Source organism: Rana temporaria, chromosome 2, assembly GCF_905171775.1.
Source record: "Rana temporaria chromosome 2, aRanTem1.1, whole genome shotgun sequence".
NCBI classification, from domain to species: domain Eukaryota; kingdom Metazoa; phylum Chordata; class Amphibia; order Anura; family Ranidae; genus Rana; species Rana temporaria.
In genome coordinates, this window is record NC_053490.1 from 499,018,518 (window position 1) to 499,037,512 (window position 18,995).

Consider the following 18,995-nt stretch of genomic DNA (forward strand, 5'->3'; position numbering starts at 1 on the left):
GAAGCCTACAAGCACTTAGGGCCAGATTGACAGTCGAGATACGATGGAGTATCTCAGATACTCCGTCGTATCTCTCAGAGTATCTATGCGACTGATTCATAGATAGCCCCTAGATCCGACAGGTGTAATTTTTTTACACTGTCGGATCTTAGGATGCAATACCGCGGCCGCCGCTGGGGGGAGTTCACGTCGTAAACCAGCGTCGGGTATGCAAATTAGTAGTTACGCCGATCCACGACAGATTTTTGCGTTCGCTACGTCGCCGCTAGTCTAGTTTCCCGTCGCAAAGTTAGTCGTCGTTTTAGGTGCCCTACCTTTAGACAGCACACGTATGTGCTGTTTAAAGTATGGCCGTCGTTCCCGCGTCGAAATTTAAAAATTCACGTCGTTTGCGTAAGACGTCCGGGAATACGGAAGTACGCTACGCACGTCGCCGTTCGAAAAAATTACGTCACTTCGCGCAAAGCACGGCGGGAATTTCGAAACGGAGCATGCGCAGTAGGTCCGGCGCGGGAGCGCGCCTAATTTAAATGGCACACGCCCATTTAAATTACGCGGGCTTATGCCGGAGGCCGCCAGCGTAGGTTTTCATTGCAAGTGCTTTGTGAATCAGGCACTTGCGATGAAAACTTGCGGCGGTGTAACGTATCTACGATACGTTACGCCGCCGCAATTCTACCTGAATCTGGCCCTTACTTCCTGGAAGTCTTGGATGGGGAGTGATAATTGGGTAGTGCACTGCATTCTGGGAAATGATGACACACATTTCCCAGGAGAATTAGAGGGAGATGATGTCAGAATCCTAGGTGATTTCAAAGGCAGATTTCGTGGGACCGCATAGCAACAGGCATTTCCAGATGAGTAAAACATTTTGGGGATGGAAACTCCACTTTAAGGGCTTCTAAATGCTGGGGGTGGAGTCGGGCATTTGGGTCATGTGACCGCTGTGATTGGCTGTCACAGTGGCCACGTGATCAGAAAGCTCCTGATCCCAGGTATGCATCGAGAGCTTTCCGGTCCCCGACGGTAATTGTGCTGGGAGCATGCAGGGCGTGTGCTCTCGGCACAGAAAAGTGTTTACATACGGCCACATATATGCGTACCATCAACGGGAAGAGGTTAAAGCTGTCATAAGATTTAAATGTTTGGGATCACATACACATTCATTTTTTTTTTCTTTTTTTTTTAAATCATAAAAAACACACACACAATTAGAGGGTTATGATAATGGATATACTCCAGGATAGATAAGGTGACCCTCAACAGGAACTTTGGTAAAAATTGGCTTCTGTGAAAGGAAGTCAGGTTTAAAAGTTCAACATCGCTTTCCTAAACAACTGTAAGGTTAGGGTTTGTGGTCTTGTGTTACGTGGTTGTTGTTTGGCAATAATTCTGTGAAGGAAAGAAGAAGAGTTTTCTCAGATGATTCAGCATTTAATTTTGGGGTAAAGTTCACAAATCGTATTCCTTTTTACATATGATGAATATTGGAAACCGATATTATTGTTCATGTAGGAATCATCCCTTCTCGTTCTAGAAAATATTAAAGTGTATGTATAGTTAAAACTTCCTTTTTTAGTTTTGATAAAGTAGAAGCAAATTAGAACATCTGCCAAAATTGTATTGCTTAATGCGGAACTTCAAGTGATTATAAAGGTTCCCGTTTTTTTTTCTAAACAACAAACATGTCATACTTACCTCCACTGTGCAGTTTGTTTTGCACAGAGTGGCCCGATCCACGTCTTCTGGGGTCCCACAGCGGCTCTCGCGGCTCCTCCTCACATTAGAAAACCCCCTTGGAGAAGCTCTCTCCTGAGGGGGTTACCTTGCGGCATCCATAGACGCTGAGTGTATGACTCAGCACGCATCATTGGATTTGATTGACAGCAGTGGGAGCCAATGGCTGTGCTGCTATCAATCTATCCACTCAACACCAGGACTCTGTGGAGAAGAGGACGCCGGGATGCGCCGAGCAGGTGAACTGGCTCAGGTAAGTAAAACAGGGGGGGGGGGGGCAATGATTGCCAGGTGTTTTTTAAACCTTAACCACTTGCCGACCAGCGCACACACTTTTAAACCAACTGAATGGCATGGACAGGCAAATGGGCGTGCAGGTATGTCCCTTTAAATTTGCAGCCACCGCCGCGAGCTCCGTGACCGTGCCTGCGGGACACGCGGACTCGATATCCGACAATCGTGTCACGGAGCGGCAGAACGGGGGAATGCCTGTGTAAACAAGGCATCTCCCTGTTCTGCCTAGTGACAGGACACCGATTGTCTGCTCCCTCTCATCGGGAGCAGCAATTTGTGTCGTGTCACAGTAAGTCCCGCCCCCACACAGTTAGAATCACTCCCTAGGACACACTTAATCCCTTACTAGCCCCCTAGTGGCTAACCCCTTCCCTTCCAGTCACATTTATACAGTAATCAGTGCATTTTTATAGCACTGATCGCTGTATAAATGTGAATGGTCCCAAAAAAGCTTCAAAAGTGTTCGAAAAGCTTTAAAAGTGTTTTATCTTTCCATCTATAAAATCTTTTGTCCTTGTTGTTTTAACTTTGGATAGTAAAACATTTTTTTTCTGTAAGTACCTTATACAGCCCACTTCCTGTTTCTTGTCTGGTCATTAGCCTAGGTTTATGACATCATGCACATCTCTCTCTCTCTCTCTCTCTCTCTCACTCTAATGAGAGTTTGCCAGGAAGGAAGGGGGGACGAGTCAGATGGCCTCTGTGTGTCTGTGTAAATCCAGGAAGTGAACAGGCAGCAGCTTCAGCTGCCCACAGTTAAAATGGTTGCAGTCAGACTCTTGCAACCTTGCACCTCGAATAGACACATTTCACATACTTATTGTGAAAACAGTGTCACATCATAAATAAGAAAATGCCATTTCAGGTCTGTTTTCATATGGCCTAAGAAACCCACTAAACCCAGTAGAGTACAGAGTTTAACCACTTGACCTCCGGAACATTTTCCCCACTTCATGACCAGGCCATATTTTGCAATAAATACAGTGTTAATTTAACTGCCAATTGTATGTATGCTGTACCCAAATTACATTTACCGGTATGTAATTTTTTTCCCCACAAATAGAGCTTTCTTTTGGTGGTATTTATTCACTTCTGGGTTTTTTATTTTTTGCACTATAAACAGAAAGACCAACAATAAAATAAAAAAAAGCAAAAAAATAAAAAAAATTTACTTTCTGATATAAAACATATCCAATAAAATAAAAAAAAAAAAAAATTTCTTCCTAAATATATGTATTCTGCTACATATTCTTTGTAAAAAAAATCCCAATAAGCGTACTGTATATTGATTGGTTAGTTATAGTGCCTACAAACTATGGGACAAATACTGGAATAAAAAAAAAATGATATTAGTAATGGCGATCAGTGACTTTTAGCGAGACTGTGATATTGCGATGGAAAGTCTGACACTTAGGGGTTTATTCACTAAAGCTAGAGAGTGCAAAATGAGTAATTTTTCTGCTGAGAAACCAATCAGCTTACAGGTTTTATTTCTAAAGCTTAAGTAAGCCAGCTGGAGTTAGAAGCTGATTAGTTTCTCTGCAGAATTGTGACTAATTTTGCACTCTCTAGCTTTAATAAAAAATAAAAATAAAATAAAAAACTTACTGCCACTGACACTTTGTGGGAACCAGTGACACCAAGACAGTGATCAGTGCTAAAAATATAGTCAGTGTAGGAATCAGGTAGGTCAGTGTAGGGATCAGGTAGGTCAGTGTAATGGTCAGTGTAGGAATCAGGTAGGTCAGTGTAATGGTCAGTGTAGAAATCAGGTAGGTCAGTGTAATGGTCAGTGTAGAAATCAGGTAGGTCAGTGTAGTTGTCAGTGTAGGAATCAGGTAGGTCAGTGCAGTGGTCAGGTAGGTCAATGTAGGAATCGAGTTGGTCAGTACTACTGTACTAGTGTAAGGGACTCAGGGAGTGCTAAAAGTCTGGCAGGGGGTGCAAATGTATTGCCTTGTCCCGGGTGCTGACAACCCATGCTACACCACTGACTGCATACAGGGCAGGACTTAGGGTGGTGGGGGCCCCTGGGCTTGAGTGTTGAAGGGGCCCCCTGGAGCCAAGAATTGAGGGGGATCGAAGGTGTTGAGCGAGGGGGGATCATAGTTGTTGAGCGGGGGGGGGGCGAATTGAAGTTGTTGAGCGGGGGGGGCGCATTAAAGTTGTTGAGCAGGGGGGGTGCCTCTCACCTGTGCTGACAGCCGGGGGCCACAGACTGTCATTAGCCCGGCCTGTCGGCTTTCTTCCCTTCAGCAGCCACAGTCCTCCACACACCGCTCCGGTTCCTCCTGCTTAACCCTTTCACGGGACTGCAGGAAGAAGCTGTCTGTACGGGAAAAAACAGCAGAATGCGGTCGTGTTGGGAGGTATGCGCAGGGCCGCCATCAGGAATTTTGGGGCCCCTTACACAGCTTAAGGCATGGCAGAGAACCGGGGGGGGGCGTTTACAAAAAAAAAAAAGAAGAAATAAAGAAAAATATATATACAGTACAGACAAAAAGTTTGGACACGCCTTCTCAATCAATGAAAATTGTAGATTCACACTGAAGGCATCAAAACTATGAATTAACACATGTGGAATTATATTATACATAACAAAAGTGTGAAACAACTGAAAATATATTTCATATTCTAGGTTCTTCCACCTTTTGCAGCAGACACATCTCTAGAACTGGTAAGAGGAGACGGTGTGAATTAGGGTGACCACGTGTCCCGGATTGCCCGGCACAGTCCCGCATTTTGCAGGTCTGTCCCGGGCACTTTTATTCCAGGACAATACAGTGTCCCGGAATGAAACTGACACATCCGCCCCCCAGGGTCAATCTGATGCCCCCAAAAAAGGCCACCACATCACCGCTTTACTCCCTGACAGTACTTGTCCTGGCCGGGATTGTCTGGAGGAGCACAGTCCCGCCCCCTGCTTGTGATTGGAGAAATTATAAATCCCGCCTCTTGTGTCCAATCACTGTGCTGTGATTCGTTACAGCACAAGCTGATTTTTGGGAAGGGAGGGTGTCCCTGAATGGTAGTTTGGAAATGTGGTCACCCTAGTGTGAATCAGGCCTTCATGGTAGAATATCTGCTAGGAAACCACTGCTAAAGAAAGGCAACAAGCAGAAGAGACTTGTTTGGGCTAAAGAACACAAGGAATGGACATTAGACCAGTGGAAATCTGTGCTTTGGTCTGATGAGTCCAAACTTGAGATCTTTGGTTCCAACCCCCGTGTCTTTGTGCGACGCAGAAAAGGTGAACGGATGGACTCTATATGCCTGGTTCCCACCGTGAAGCATGGTGGAGGAGGTGTGATGGTGTGGGGGTGCTTTGCTGGTGACACTGTTGGGGATTTAATCAAAATTGAAGGCATACTGAACCAGCATGGCTACCACAGCATCTTGCAGCGGCATGCTATTCCATCTGGTTTGCATTTAGTTGGACCATCATTTATTTTTCAACAGGACAATGACCCCAAACACACCTCCAGGCGGGGGAAGGGCTATTTGACCAAGAAGGAGAGTGATGGGGTGCTGCGCCAGGTGACTACCTCTTGAAGCTCATCAAGAGAATGCCAAGAGTGTGCCAAGCAGTAATCAAAGCAAAAGGTGGCGACTTTGAAGAACCTAGAATATGAAATATATTTTCAGTTGTTTCACACTTTTTTGTTCTGTATAATTCCACATGTGTTACTTCATAGTTTTCATGCCTTCAGTGTGAATCTACAATTTTCATAGTCATGAAAATAAAGAAAACTCTTTGAATGAGAAGGTGTGTCCAAACTTTTGGTCTGTACTGTATATATAAAAAAAAGGGGGGTAGCCATCTGGGGCCCTGGGGACCTCTGGGCCCTTTAATAAAAAAAAAACATTTATAAAAAAAAGGGAGGTTGCCATCCGGGGCCCTGGGGACCTCTGGGCCTTTTAATAAAAAATAAAAAAATATAAACAAAAATAAAAAAAATAAACATTTATAAAAAATAAATAAAAAAAGGGGGGGTTGCCACATGGGGCCCGGGGGACCTCTGAGCCCTTTAATAATAAAAAAAAATATATAAAAAAATTAAAACATTTTTATAAAAAAAGGGGGGTTGCCATCCAGGGGCCCTGGAGATCTCTGGGCCCTTTAATAATAATAATAATAATAATAATAATAATAAAAAAAAATATATATATATATATATATATATATATATATATATATATATATAACAAATATATAAAAAAATGTATAAAAAAGGGGGGGTTGCCGTCCGGGGGTCCTGGAGACCTCTGGGCCCTTTAATAATAATTATATATATATATATATATATATATATATATATATATATATATATATATATATATATATATATATATATATATATATATAAAAATATATATATATATAAAAAATATATATAAAAAAAATGTTTTTTTTTTATAAAAAATAAATACAAAAAGGGGGGGTTGCCGTCTGGGGGCCTCCGGGCCCCTGGGGACCTCCGGACCACTAAAAAAAAAGGGGGTCCCCTATTGGGTGGGGCCCATGGGCTTGAGCCCAGTCAAGCCCAATGGTAAGTCCGGCCCTGACTGCATATATAATTTGAGGAAAATATGCGTATAAAATAGTTTTCCATTTGCCAATAAATAAAAATATGTCCCCGGATTTAATTAAAAAAAACCTGGTCATCTTAACCTAAACAGCATAAATATTATGCCAGAGTGGCAATACCATGTATTGTGAAGGGATAATATCTGTAATTGTATAATTTTACATTGCGGAGTTATGTGTGTGTGTGTGTTTTTTTTTTACAGATGAATCCTCTGCAGAGAATGCCTTCCCTTTGTCTTTTCCAGATGTAGATCAGCAGCTTCAGGTAAAAATACATGGACAATTCTTACTAATAGATATCTAGGAGCCTCTGACCTTTTACATCTCCTGGTTACTGTCTGACTTTTAGCACTATATGGTGGGCTTATGGGGCCAGATTCAGCAATAACTGCGGCGGCCTAACGTATCATCTTTACGTTACACCGCCGCAAGTTTACAGCGCAAGTGCTTGATTCACCAAGCACTTGCGTGTAAACTTACGGCGGTGTATCGTAAAGATGTCCGGTGCAAGCCCGCCGTGCTTTGCGCGAAATTACGGCGCCCCGACGTGTTTGTGAATGGCGACGTGCGGAACGTACTTACGCTGAAAATTTTTTTTTTTAATTCGACGTGGGAACGACAGCCATACTTTAACATGGCTGGTGTAAAGTTAAGCCTTGAAAAAGCAGGCTTAACTTTGCGACGGGAAAAAACGACTTAGACGACGTAACGCACGCGAGTACCTTCGTGGATTGCCGTAAAAGCTAATTTGCATACCCGACGCTGGAAAACGACGCAAACTCCACCCAGCGGCGGCCAAAGTATTGCAGCCTAAGATCCGACGGTGTAAGTCAATTACACCTGTCGGATCTTAGGGCTATCTATGCGTAACTGATTCTATGAATCAGTCGCATAGATACTCTCAGAGATACGACGGCGTATCAGGAGATACGCCGTCGTATCTCTTCTGTGAATCTGGCCCATAGTGTGTACTGAAATACCATTCATATCACTCCTTATGGCATTTCCCCATCAATTTCTGAAAATTGTAATTGCTCAATTGTTAGGCTGATGAGACGTAGCAGAGACTTGCAGCATGCATGGGGAATTTCTCTACACATGTGCAACATTGAAGTCACATAATACTTCATCTCCCTGCCTACTGAGATCTGATATCCCAGGAGGAAGCAGGTGGATTATTAATGTCATCCTTGCCTAATGCCGCATACAGACGGTCGTTTTTTGTGATGAAAAAAATGACATTTTTGAAAACGTCATTTAAAATGATCGTGTGTGGGGAAAATGTCGTTTTATGTCTTCAGAAAAACGACCAAAAAAAAATTCGAACATGCTCAAATTTTTTGTGTCGTTTTTCAAAATGTCATTTTTTGTGTCAATGAAAATGATAGTGTGTGGGCAAAACGACGTTTTTAAACCCGCACATGCCCAGAAGCAAGTTTTGAAACGGGAGGTAAAACTACCATTCATAATGGAGTAAGCACATTCATCACGCTGTAACAGACAAAAAAGCACGAATCGTCTTTTACTAACAAGTAACCAGCTAAAAGCAGCCTCAAGGCGAATAGAACTTCCCCTTTAGAGTGCCGTCACTTTGTTCATCATTTTTCAAAATGATGGTGTGTATGCTACATAGTTTTTGAAAATGAAGTTTAAAAAATTTCGTTTTTTTTCATCACTTCAAACGTCATTTTTTTTTCATCACAAAAAACGATCGTCTGTATGCGGCATAAGCGAGGAATCTGGAAGTGGGGGGCTGAAAAGAAGAAAACCAAGTGTATTTACAATGAAAACAAATTCTGCAAATATACTTTGGGGGTTATTTACTAAAGGCAAATCCACTTTGCACTACAAGCGCAAACTACAAGTGCAAAGTACACTTGGAAGTGCAGTCGCTGTAGATACGAGGGGGACATGCAAGGCAAATAAAAAACAGCGTATTAGCTTGCACATGATTGGATGATAAAATCAGCAGAGCTTCCCCTCATTTCAGATCTTCCCCTCAGATCTACAGCGACTGCACTTCCAAGTGTACTTTCAATGCAATTTCAAGTGCCCTTTGTACTTGTAGTTTGCACTTGTAGTGCAAAGTGTATTTGCCTTTCGTAAATAACCCCCTATATTACTAATAGTATTGTTTGTGTAGATCTCTTTAGGTGCTTTGATCTCCTAACATGATCCAAAAACGTAATTTGGACCTCCATCTATATATTTTACTTTCACTCCTCTTTTTCACTCCCTCCTTTTTATATATTCTATATAACCAAAAGTATTTTTTGCCTTTACACGCACATGAACTTTCATGGCATCCCAGTCTTAGGCCTCGTACACACGACCGTTTTCCTCGACAGAATCCATCAAGAAACTTGGTGGCAGAGCTTTTTTGCCGAGGAAAACGGTCGTGTGTATGTTTTTCGTAGAGAGAACAAGTTCTCTTTTTCCTCGTCGGGAGTCTCAAATTCCTCGTCGTGTTTCTCCTTGGGCTGGTTTACGACGAGAAACACGTTCGTGTGTATGCTTAGAAACCTGCACATGCTCAGAATAAAGAGACGGGAGCGCACCTTCGGTAAAAGTAGCGTTCGTAATGAAGATAGTTCATTCGTCACGCTGTAACAGACTGAAAAGCGCGTATCGTCTCTTACCAAACTTTTACTTAACACGCAGTAACATGAGAGCAAAAGCAGCCCCAAGGGTTGTGCCAGTGGAATCAAATTTCCCCTTTATAGTGCCGCCATACGTGCTGTATATCACCGCGTTTGAGAACAACGAGATTTTGTCTTGACAGTGTGTACGCAAAGAATGCTTGACAAGATTCTCAACAAGCCTGACAAGGAACTCGTCGAGGAAAACGACGTTTCTTTTACGACAAGATTTTCGGTCGTGTGTTCGAGGCCTTAGTCTGTGGCCCCGTACACACGACCGAGTTTCTCGGCAGAATTCAGCCAGAAACTCTATCGGAGCTGAATTCTGCCGAGAAACCCGGCCGTGTGTACACTTTTGGCCGAGGAAGCCGACTAGGATCTCGGCGAGGAAATAGAGAACATGTTCTCTATTTCCTCGTTGTTCAATGGGAAATTTCGGCTCGCCGAGATCCTCGGCGGCTTCACAAGGAACTCGACGAGCAAAACGATGTGTTTTGCCCATCGAGTTCCTCGGACGTGTGTACGGGGCCTGTGTCTATGGGAATGTTTGACCATTCTTCCAGAAGAGCATTTGTGAGATCAGGCACTGATGTAATACGAAAAGTCCTGGCTTGCAGTCTCCACACAAATTCATCTCAAAGGTGTTCTATCAGGTTGAGGTCAGGACTCTGCGCAGGCCAGTCAAGTTCCTCCATCCCAAACTCGCTCATCCATGTCTTTATGGACCTTGCTTTGTGCACTGGTGTGCAGTCATGTTGGAACATAAAGGAGCCATCCCCAAACTGTTCCCACAAAGTTGGGAGCATGAAATTGGCCAAAATGTCTTTGTTATGCTGATGCCTTAAGAGTTCCCTTCATTCTTCATTGGAACTAAGGGGCCAAGCCCAACCCCTGAAAAATAACCCCACATCATAATCCCCCCTCCACCAAATGATTTGGACCAGTGCACAAAGCAAGGTCCATAAAGACATGGATGAGTGAGTCCTGACCTCAAACCCAATAGAACACCGTTGGGATGAATTAGAGCGGAGACAGTGAGCCAGGCCTTCTTGTCCACCTCACAAATGCGCTTCTGGAAGAATGGTCAAACATTCCCATAGACACACTCCTAAACCTTGTGGACAGCCTTCCCAGAAGATTTGAAGCTGTTATTTCTGCAAAGGGTGGGCCAACTCAATATTGAACCCGGATGGAGATCCGTTCCCCATCCAGCTCAGGGGTCTCCAGATTGTCCTTCAGACTCTAGGAGGGCCGGACTTTAAACAGCAAGATTGAAATTGTCCTAGCATTAGTGGGAGTAAATATTGCCATATTTGGTATTGGGAGGAGGAATAGTGGTCCACCGTGTTCATCATAGGGAGGGATAGGGACCCATTAGTGTCAGTGGGAGAAATAGTGCCTCTTTGTTGGTGTCAGATGGCAGAGTAGTGTCAACAGTGGGATTGATAGAGCCCCAAGGGCCAGATAACGACAAGCATAGGGCCACAGTTTGGAGACCACTGGTCTAGCGGATCGAATGGCAGTTGGGTGTAAACAGACAGGCAGTCCTTTTACATCAGACCACACATAGGGGATTAGTGGACAGATTCCCTACTGAGCCAATGGGAAAGGGGCCTTAAACAGTGATCCACTGTTCAAGACATGATATTTGGTAGCCTCAAGATACACCTCAACAAGGGTAGCCAAGCCAAAATGACACAATGGGGAAGATTTACTAAAATCAGTGCCCAAACAATCCGGTGCAGCTGTGCATAGTAACCAATCAGCTTCCAGGTTTTATTGTCAAAGCTTAGTTAAAGCGGAGTTCCACCTAAAAATGGAACTTCCGCTTAACCCACTCCTCGCCCCCTTACATGCCACATTTGGCATGTAATTTTTTTGGGGGGGCTTCAGGAGAAGGGGACTTCCTGTCCCACTTCCTCCTTCCGCCGAGGGGCTGGAAAGGCAATTAGCTTAATCGCCTTTTCACAGCCCCTCCCTGTAGGCGAGCGCCTGTCCAATCGGACGGCGCCGCTCGCGCATGCGCACTGCCGCTCACGCATGCGCAGTGGGTGCCCGGCCGTGAAGCCGAAAGCTGTCACTGCCGGGTGCCCACACTAAGAATGAAAACGCCGGCCGGCGAGGGGGGGCGAGGAGCGGAGCCCCGGCCGGCGCGTCGCTGGAGCCGTGGAGCAGGTAAGTGTCTGTTTATTAAAAGCCAGCAGCTACACTTTTTGTAGCTGCTGACTTTTAATAAACTTAAAAAAAAGGTGGAAAACCCCTTTAAACAAGCTGAAATTAGAATCTGATTGGCTAGAATGCACATCTGCTTCAGATTCTCAGTGCTCCAGCTTTAGTAAACCTCCCCCAGTCTGTCATGAATAATTGTCCAAAAATGATACTGTTTTTTTTTTTTCAGTGGACATGCCACTATATCACGAGACTGTCAACCATGTCCTAATATTTATAGCCTTCAGCCATTCGCTGCAGGGATCAGTATCAAAGCTTAGACATAACATACAAAAATAGATTCACTTTGTGAAATACGGGTAATCACCAGGCAAAAAATTCAAGCGGGAAGTCAGATTACAGAAACTGTGTATGAGCAAACACTTCTCTCTGCTTTCTCATGACAGTTAGTTAAATCTGTAATAATAACCTATCAACAGATTTTTCTGAAACTGGGAAAATCAATAATATTATCATTTCCTGAACCAGACCAGAACTATCTGATTTCTGTTTTAGACTTGCTTAAAGAATTATGGGCCAGATTCTCAGAGCAAGTACGCCGGCGTATCTACTGATACGCCGGTGTACTTTCAAATTTGCCGCGTCGTATCTTTAGTTTGAATCCTCAAACCAAGATACGACGGCTTCTGGCTTCGATCCGACAGGCGTACAGCTTTGTACGCCTTCGGATCGTAGGTGCAATACTTCGGCGCCCGCTGGGTGGAGTTTGCGTCGTTTTCCGCGTCGGGTATGCTAATTAGCTTTTTCCATCGATCCACGAAGGTACGCACGGCCGTCGCATTCTCTTACGTCGTCGCTAGTCGGCTTTTCCCGGCGTATAGTTAAAGCTGCTATTTTGTGGCGTATAGATAGACTTGCCATGTTAAAGTATGGCCGTCGTTCCCGCGTCAAATTTTTAATTTTTTTTGCGTAAGTCGTCCGTGAATAGGAAAGGACGTAACTCACGTCGAAGTTCAAAAAATGACGTCGGTGCGACGTCATTTCGCGCAAAGCACGGCGGGAAATTTCAAAACGGAGCATGCGCAGTTCAATCGGCGTGGGGACGTGCTTCATTTAAATGAATCACGCCCCCTACCCGCCCAATTTGAAATACGCGCCGAGAGATACACTACGCCGCCGTAACTTACGGCGCAAAATCTTCCTGGATTCGACTTAGAGCCAGGTAAGGTATGGCGGCGTAGCGTATCTCTGATACGCTGCGCCTGTCCAAATGTACCTGAATCTGGCCATATATATATATATATATATATATATATATATATACAGTGGAACCTTGGTTAACGAGTAACGTGGTTAACGAGCGTTTTGAAAGATGAGCAACTTTTTTTTTTTTTAAATCCTGACTCGGTTTCCGAGTGTTGTCTTAAAAAACAAGCAGAATTCAAGCTAATGGGGTGTGCAGTACCGCATTTAGCCAAAGGTGTGGGGGTGCCAGTGACACTCGGGATGGTTCGGAGCCATTCGGAGCTGTTTGTAAATACTCAGAATCACTCGGAAATACTTGGAAATACTCTGTTCCTGAACCTTTCAAGGGTTTCCGAGTTCAGCCGTGCTGTCCCCGAGTATTTCCAAGGCTCTCCAGCGCCCCCCACTTCTGTCCATATGCGGTATTGTATGCAATAGAAGTCAATGCGGAACTAATTATCTTCGTTTCCATTGACTACTATGGGGAAACTCTGTTTGATATGCGAGTGCTTTGGATTACGAGCATTCTCCTGGAACGGATTATGCTCGTAATCCAAGGTTCCACCGTATATATAAACACACACACACAAATGTTTTGCCTTTCATTTGTATTTTTCTATATTTCAATGACATTTTTCTATTTTTTTTTTTTTTATTATTATTATTTCTAGCCATATGGGGCAAAGTGATAGAGGGGGGGATATTTACCAACACTGCATTTAGCTAAATCTGGTGCAGCTGTGCATATAAACCAATCAGGTTTTATTGTCAAAACTTAATTGAACAAGCTGAAAGTGATGGATTGTAAAGGCAGAAGTTTTTTTTTATCTTAATGCATTCTATGCATTAGGATAGAAAACCCTTTGTGTGCAGCAGCCCCACTCAGCCCCCCTCATGTTTACCTGAGCCCCATCTTGATCCAGCGATGTTGCACAAGAGGCTCGGGGCTCCCTCACCTCATTGGCTGAGACAGCAGTGGGGCGCTATTTGCTCCCACTGCGGTCAATCAAAGTGAGTGAGCCAATGAGAAGAGGGAGGGGGCTGGGCAACAGCTGCGTGTCTGAATGGGCACACAGAGCAGCAGCTCAACTCGGGTGCCCCTATAGAAAGCTGCTTGCTATGGGTGCACTCAACAGGAGAGACAGGCCCAGAGCGCCGGCGAGGGACCCGAGAAGAGAAGGATCAGGGCTGCTCTGTGCAAAACCAACTGTGAAGAGCAGGTAAGTATAACATGTTTGTTATTTTTAAACAAAAAATTTAGCATTTAGTATCACTTGAAATTAATAGCTGATTGGCTACCATGCACAGCTGCACCAGATTCCGAGTGCCCCAGTTTTGGTAAATCTCCCCCTGACTTGGAGTCTCTTAAAGCGGGAGTTCACCCGAAAATTTAGATTGAGGCTAAATAATGGGAGCAGAAACGGGTATTTTTTTTAAAATCAATGCCGTACTTACCGTTTTCGAGATAGATGTTCTCCCGCCGCTTCCGGGTATGATCTTCGGTACTGGGTGTTCTTATTTGATTGACAGCCTTCCGACGGTCGCATACAGCGCGTCACCAGTTGCCGAAAGAAGCCGAACGTCGGTGCGGCTCTATACGGCGCCTGTGCACCGACGTTCGGCTACTTTTGGAAAATCGTGACGCGCTGTATGCGACCGTCGGAAGGCTGTCAATCAAATAGGAACGCCCAGTCCCGCAGCCCATAACTAGGGCTGCGGGACTGGGCGGGAGAACATCTATCTCGAAAACGGTAAGTACGGCATTGATTTAAAAAAAAACACCCGATTGTGCTTCCCGTAATTAGCCTCAATCTAATGTTAAAAAATTATTTTTTGGGTGAACCTCCACTTTAAAAGCCCATATTCTGATCCACTTAGTCATCTTCACTATTCCCTCCTAATGTAAGGTGAACAGATTTTTAAAATGAAATCTGGGGACATATATTTTTTTTAACTAGTAATGGCGGTAATCAGTGACTCTCTGCCCGTCTCTGCCGCCGCCACCCGCCTCACAGCCTGTCAAGTCTTACTCTGCCGGCCCCGGCTACTACTATGTGGGGAGCAGAGGAAGATCGCTCTGCCAGGGAAGGCAAGGAGATAAGCAGGCAGGCGGCTGGCTGAGACTTGAGCCAAGGCAGAGGAACATGGGAGCGGAGCTGAATGGGCATGTACCCGAAACTGAAGAAATATTCCCTCCTCTTCGACCAGCACATGATCATCAGAAAGGGGCACAGATAATGGAAAAAAATACACCCCCCTAAGCTTTTTTATTCTGCACTGACTGTCTTTGAAATTGCCCCAGCCCCTGTTCAAATCCAATCCGGGGAAAAAAACGGGGACAGACTTGGTCCGGGGACAGTGTCCTCAATCCGGGGACTGTCCCCTGAAACCGGGATGTCTGGTCACCCTATCCTAATGTTCCATTGTTCCACCAGAGCCCCAATGATTCTGAGCATGGGGGAGCACGTGACCTCCTTCCGTTAGAGTACCCCACTCGCATAAGAAGCCCCCCATCACATCAGAGATGTTGCCACCCGGTAAAATCTTGTAGCAGGTTGGATGTGGCTTGTAGCTCGTAGTTTGGAGACCCTTGCACTATCATATTATATAGATCAGTGATGGATTGCATATTTCTTCAGGTAGTGAATTTCTTTCCCTTCTTTCCAGACTACATATAAAATACATTTTTGCTGATATCTGACAATTACATTATATTCTATCTGTTTCTTCAGCCTCTTCCACCATGTAACACATCGAAGGAGTCAATGCAGGTGTTTAAACAACACTGCAAAATCGCAGAGGAATATCATCAGGTGAAGAGGGAAATCGCACTGCTGGAAGAAAGGAAGTAAGGATGTGTGTATGTGTGTGTACATAGCATGGCTGTATATATGGGCAGCTGTGTGTTAATACAGGATTCACAGTGCAAACAGGTGATACTACTGCTAGAAGTATTCAGTTATTACAATGGCAATGAATCCTTATTACATGCATGCCCACTCACCCTGACCACTGCGCATGACCCTCATAACCCCCATGACCATATCTGCAAGCACCATCACCCCCACACTTGCCACCACCTCAGCTGCCACTATCCCATCACCCCCTGCCCTCACCCCAATCTCCAAATTTGCCAATTCACTCCTGTCAGGTTTTTATTGCTGTCTGGGTCTAGGGTTACCACTTTTTGTTTAAGCCAAACCCGAACACTTTAACGGCGCACAGCAAAACTAATTTGTTTAGCATAAACTATAGGATTGTAACAGACCTGGGACACCTTTGGGCACTCCAAAGAGAATGCTAATGTGACACACATAGTGCCCCCTCATCCTCCTATTAGGCCCCGCTCTAAGCGACATTCCTGTCTGAATAATGTGTCCCGGGTTTCAACCCGGTGAATCCCAGACAGGTGCATACCTCCCAACTTTTCAACTTCAGAATGAGGGACAAATGAACATACCCCCCAAACGAAGCTGAGTGGGGGGGGGGGGGGGTCGGCAGATCAAAGTTGTTGAGCGGGGGGGGGATTCCGTGGATCAGAGTTGTTGAGCGGGGGGGGGTTTGTCGCTAACCGCGGGATTTACCACGGATAGCGGGACCGTGAGATTTAACGCGAATCACGGTAATCGCGGGGGGGCACGCGAAGTCGCTGTATACAATAGCACTGCTCGCGGGGCTGTGGGATTTAGCGTGAATCACGGGACATTCCCGCAAAATCCGGGACGGATGGGAGGTATGCAGGTGGCAACCCTATCGGGGTCCCCATTGGGGAAATTCATTATCTGTATCTGTCCTAGTGACCATCGTCACAAGAGCTAAAAGTGAGGAAATCCAAAATATTGACTTGATCTGCCAGTAAGAACCCTTATTTCTGTTGTCATTGTCTACAGCTCACACTAGCCCGATATTTGAAAAGCAATCTGCAGTGGAATGCTTTTTAAGGCCAGGTTCACATAAGTGCGGGTTCCTGTCTGAGGCCTGGTGTGTCATTGTTCACCGGTTCAGGTGCGAAACAGGTTGTGATTTTTGCCTGAATTCACACCTGAATCGAGCCAAAGACACACAGGACCTTTTTTTGAATGTGGACCGCAGCCACCCCAGATAGGTTAAAGTGCTTTTTGGTTCCTTTATTCCAGGGGTCTCCAAATGTTCTACACAAAGGGCAAGTTTACTGGCCTTTAGACTTTAGGGAGACTGGCTTGTGGCTATTGGGAGTAGAAAATGCCCTGGCATCATTGGGAGTAAACAGTGCCTCAAGCTTGGTGGTCAGTGGGAGCAAAAAAATTGGCCTTGGTCAGGAATAGTACCTCATCGTTGATATTACTGTGATGGAAAGAATGGAAAGAATAGTCAGTGGAAAGAATAGTGCAACTTCATTGGTGTCAGTGGAAGGAATAGTGCCCCACTGTTGGTGTCAATGGGAGGACCGGTGACTTGTATCAGAAGGATTAGTGTCCCAAGGACTGGATAGAGGCAAGCAAAGGGCTACATTTTGGAGACCACTCCTTTAGTCCCTTCTCATTATAATCTGTATGGTTACATTGTGTTAATAACAATTATATTTTTGTTTGTAGGAAAGAACTGATGGCCAGACTGGATCAGTTTGAGAAGGAAAGTTCAGATGTCGTTCATTTAGCAAAGGAGTATGAACAGCTCGCCAAAGAGAATCAGAGCCTTAACCTGGCCCACTCCCGATGTAAAGAGCAGCTAGAGAACCTACGAATACAATACCAGAAGCGGCAAGGCTCTTCCTAACAGTAGGGACATGTAGGGATCTAGTAAATAAAACAATGTTTCCACACCGTTTTAAAGCACTTCATCTGCCTACATATGACATTATGTTGGCCATACCTACAATCTGATTGTACAAGGTTTAGGTTTGCCAACACTTACATAGTGTGAGGCCCTATCTGAAGCTACAATGAATGGATTCTTTCCTTGCTCTAAATATTTGTTGATAAATGAAAGGGTCTCTGTCAATGGGCTTTGGGCTTGTGTCAATGGGCTTTGGGCTTGTGTCAATGGGCTTTGGGCTTGTGTCAATGGGCTTTGGACTTGTGTCAATGGGCTTTGGGATTGTATCAATGGGCTTTGGGCTTGTATCAATGCCACCAGTTTTAGACACTTCTGAGATCATTGACAATTCATTGACAGATGCATTTGATCTGCTTCAAGTTGGTTATTGGCTTTTCGTTACTTTGTAGAGGAATGCTAAGCCCCCCAAAAGCCTGTCGACATAGGCCCTTAAAAAGATATCTATTTTAAATTTAAAAATAAATATTCACATACCCTTGTGTATAATAACCAATCTGCGAATGTAAATATTCTATTTAAAAATGTGGTGTAGTCATGTCATGGTATAACCCCCTGCTTTCGCTATTACTACACTATGGGGAGATTTACTAAGGTAATATGAAAGAATGTAAGCATGTTTTTACTTTTTGACAAGGGAATTTAAAATAATAATATAGACGTTTTTCCACGTGATTAGATGTGTACAGCAAACCGTTTCTCACTTCATTTCACTTGTCAATCAGCCTGTAGACTAGAAGGCAATGTTAACATTCTAAATCCAAAAACAAAATGTAGTATATTGCAGCTTACCGGTCCTTAGATGTGGTGGCTGCATTTGTTTTCTTTCTTTTTTTTATACCTTTTCCCTTTATTTTAATCTGGTGATTCTGCCAGTAACACAAGACTCAGGCCTCGTACACACGACCGAGTTTCTCGGCAAAAACCAGCTGGGATTTTTTTTTTTTTGCAGAGGAAACCGGTCGTGTGTACATTTTTCGACAAGGAAACTGTCGAGGATCCCATCGAGCGAAAAAGAGAGCATGTCTTCTTTTTCCTCGACGGGAATGGAGAAACTTGCCTTGTCGAGTTCCTCGACAGCCTAACAAGGAACTCGACGAGGAAAACCATGTGTTTCGCCCGTCGAGTTCCTCGGTCGTGTGTACGAGGCTTCACCCTCCTCTATCATAACAACAGAAACAAGATAGGACTGTCTGCATTACCCCACCCCTCTCCTATTCTTCATAATCCAGGGGGACGTGGTTCTGTTCCATTCAGAGGCCGATGTGAACAATATAACTGATAAGTGTACAACACAGGCAGCGAGCACTGGAAGTTATTAGCTCACAACATTTCTGACAGGATCAACAGGTATTTTTTGAATTTATCAAAAAAAACAAAGGGCTTTCAAATGTATAATTTACAGACCAAAAAGGAGCTAATATAGAATGTTGATTGTAAGGCCCCTTTCACACTGAGGAGTTTTTCAGGGGGTATAGTGCTAAAAATAGCGCCTAAATACCGCCTGAAAA

General features: G+C 44.3%; 1 protein-coding gene across 2 annotated transcripts in view; it reads left to right on the plus strand.

Annotated features, from left to right (window-relative positions):
- MAP3K7CL (MAP3K7 C-terminal like) overlaps window positions 1–18,307 on the plus strand; it is a 60,780-nt gene extending 42,473 nt beyond the window's left edge. For both annotated transcript variants that reach the window (XM_040338848.1, XM_040338849.1), the window contains 3 exons: window positions 6,823–6,884; window positions 15,405–15,520; window positions 17,247–18,307. In XM_040338848.1, coding sequence (XP_040194782.1) covers window positions 6,823–6,884; window positions 15,405–15,520; window positions 17,247–17,427 — 359 coding nt within the window. In that variant the 3' untranslated portion in view covers window positions 17,428–18,307. The remainder of the gene's footprint in view (window positions 1–6,822; window positions 6,885–15,404; window positions 15,521–17,246) is intronic.
- Window positions 18,308–18,995: the final 688 nt, after the last annotated feature.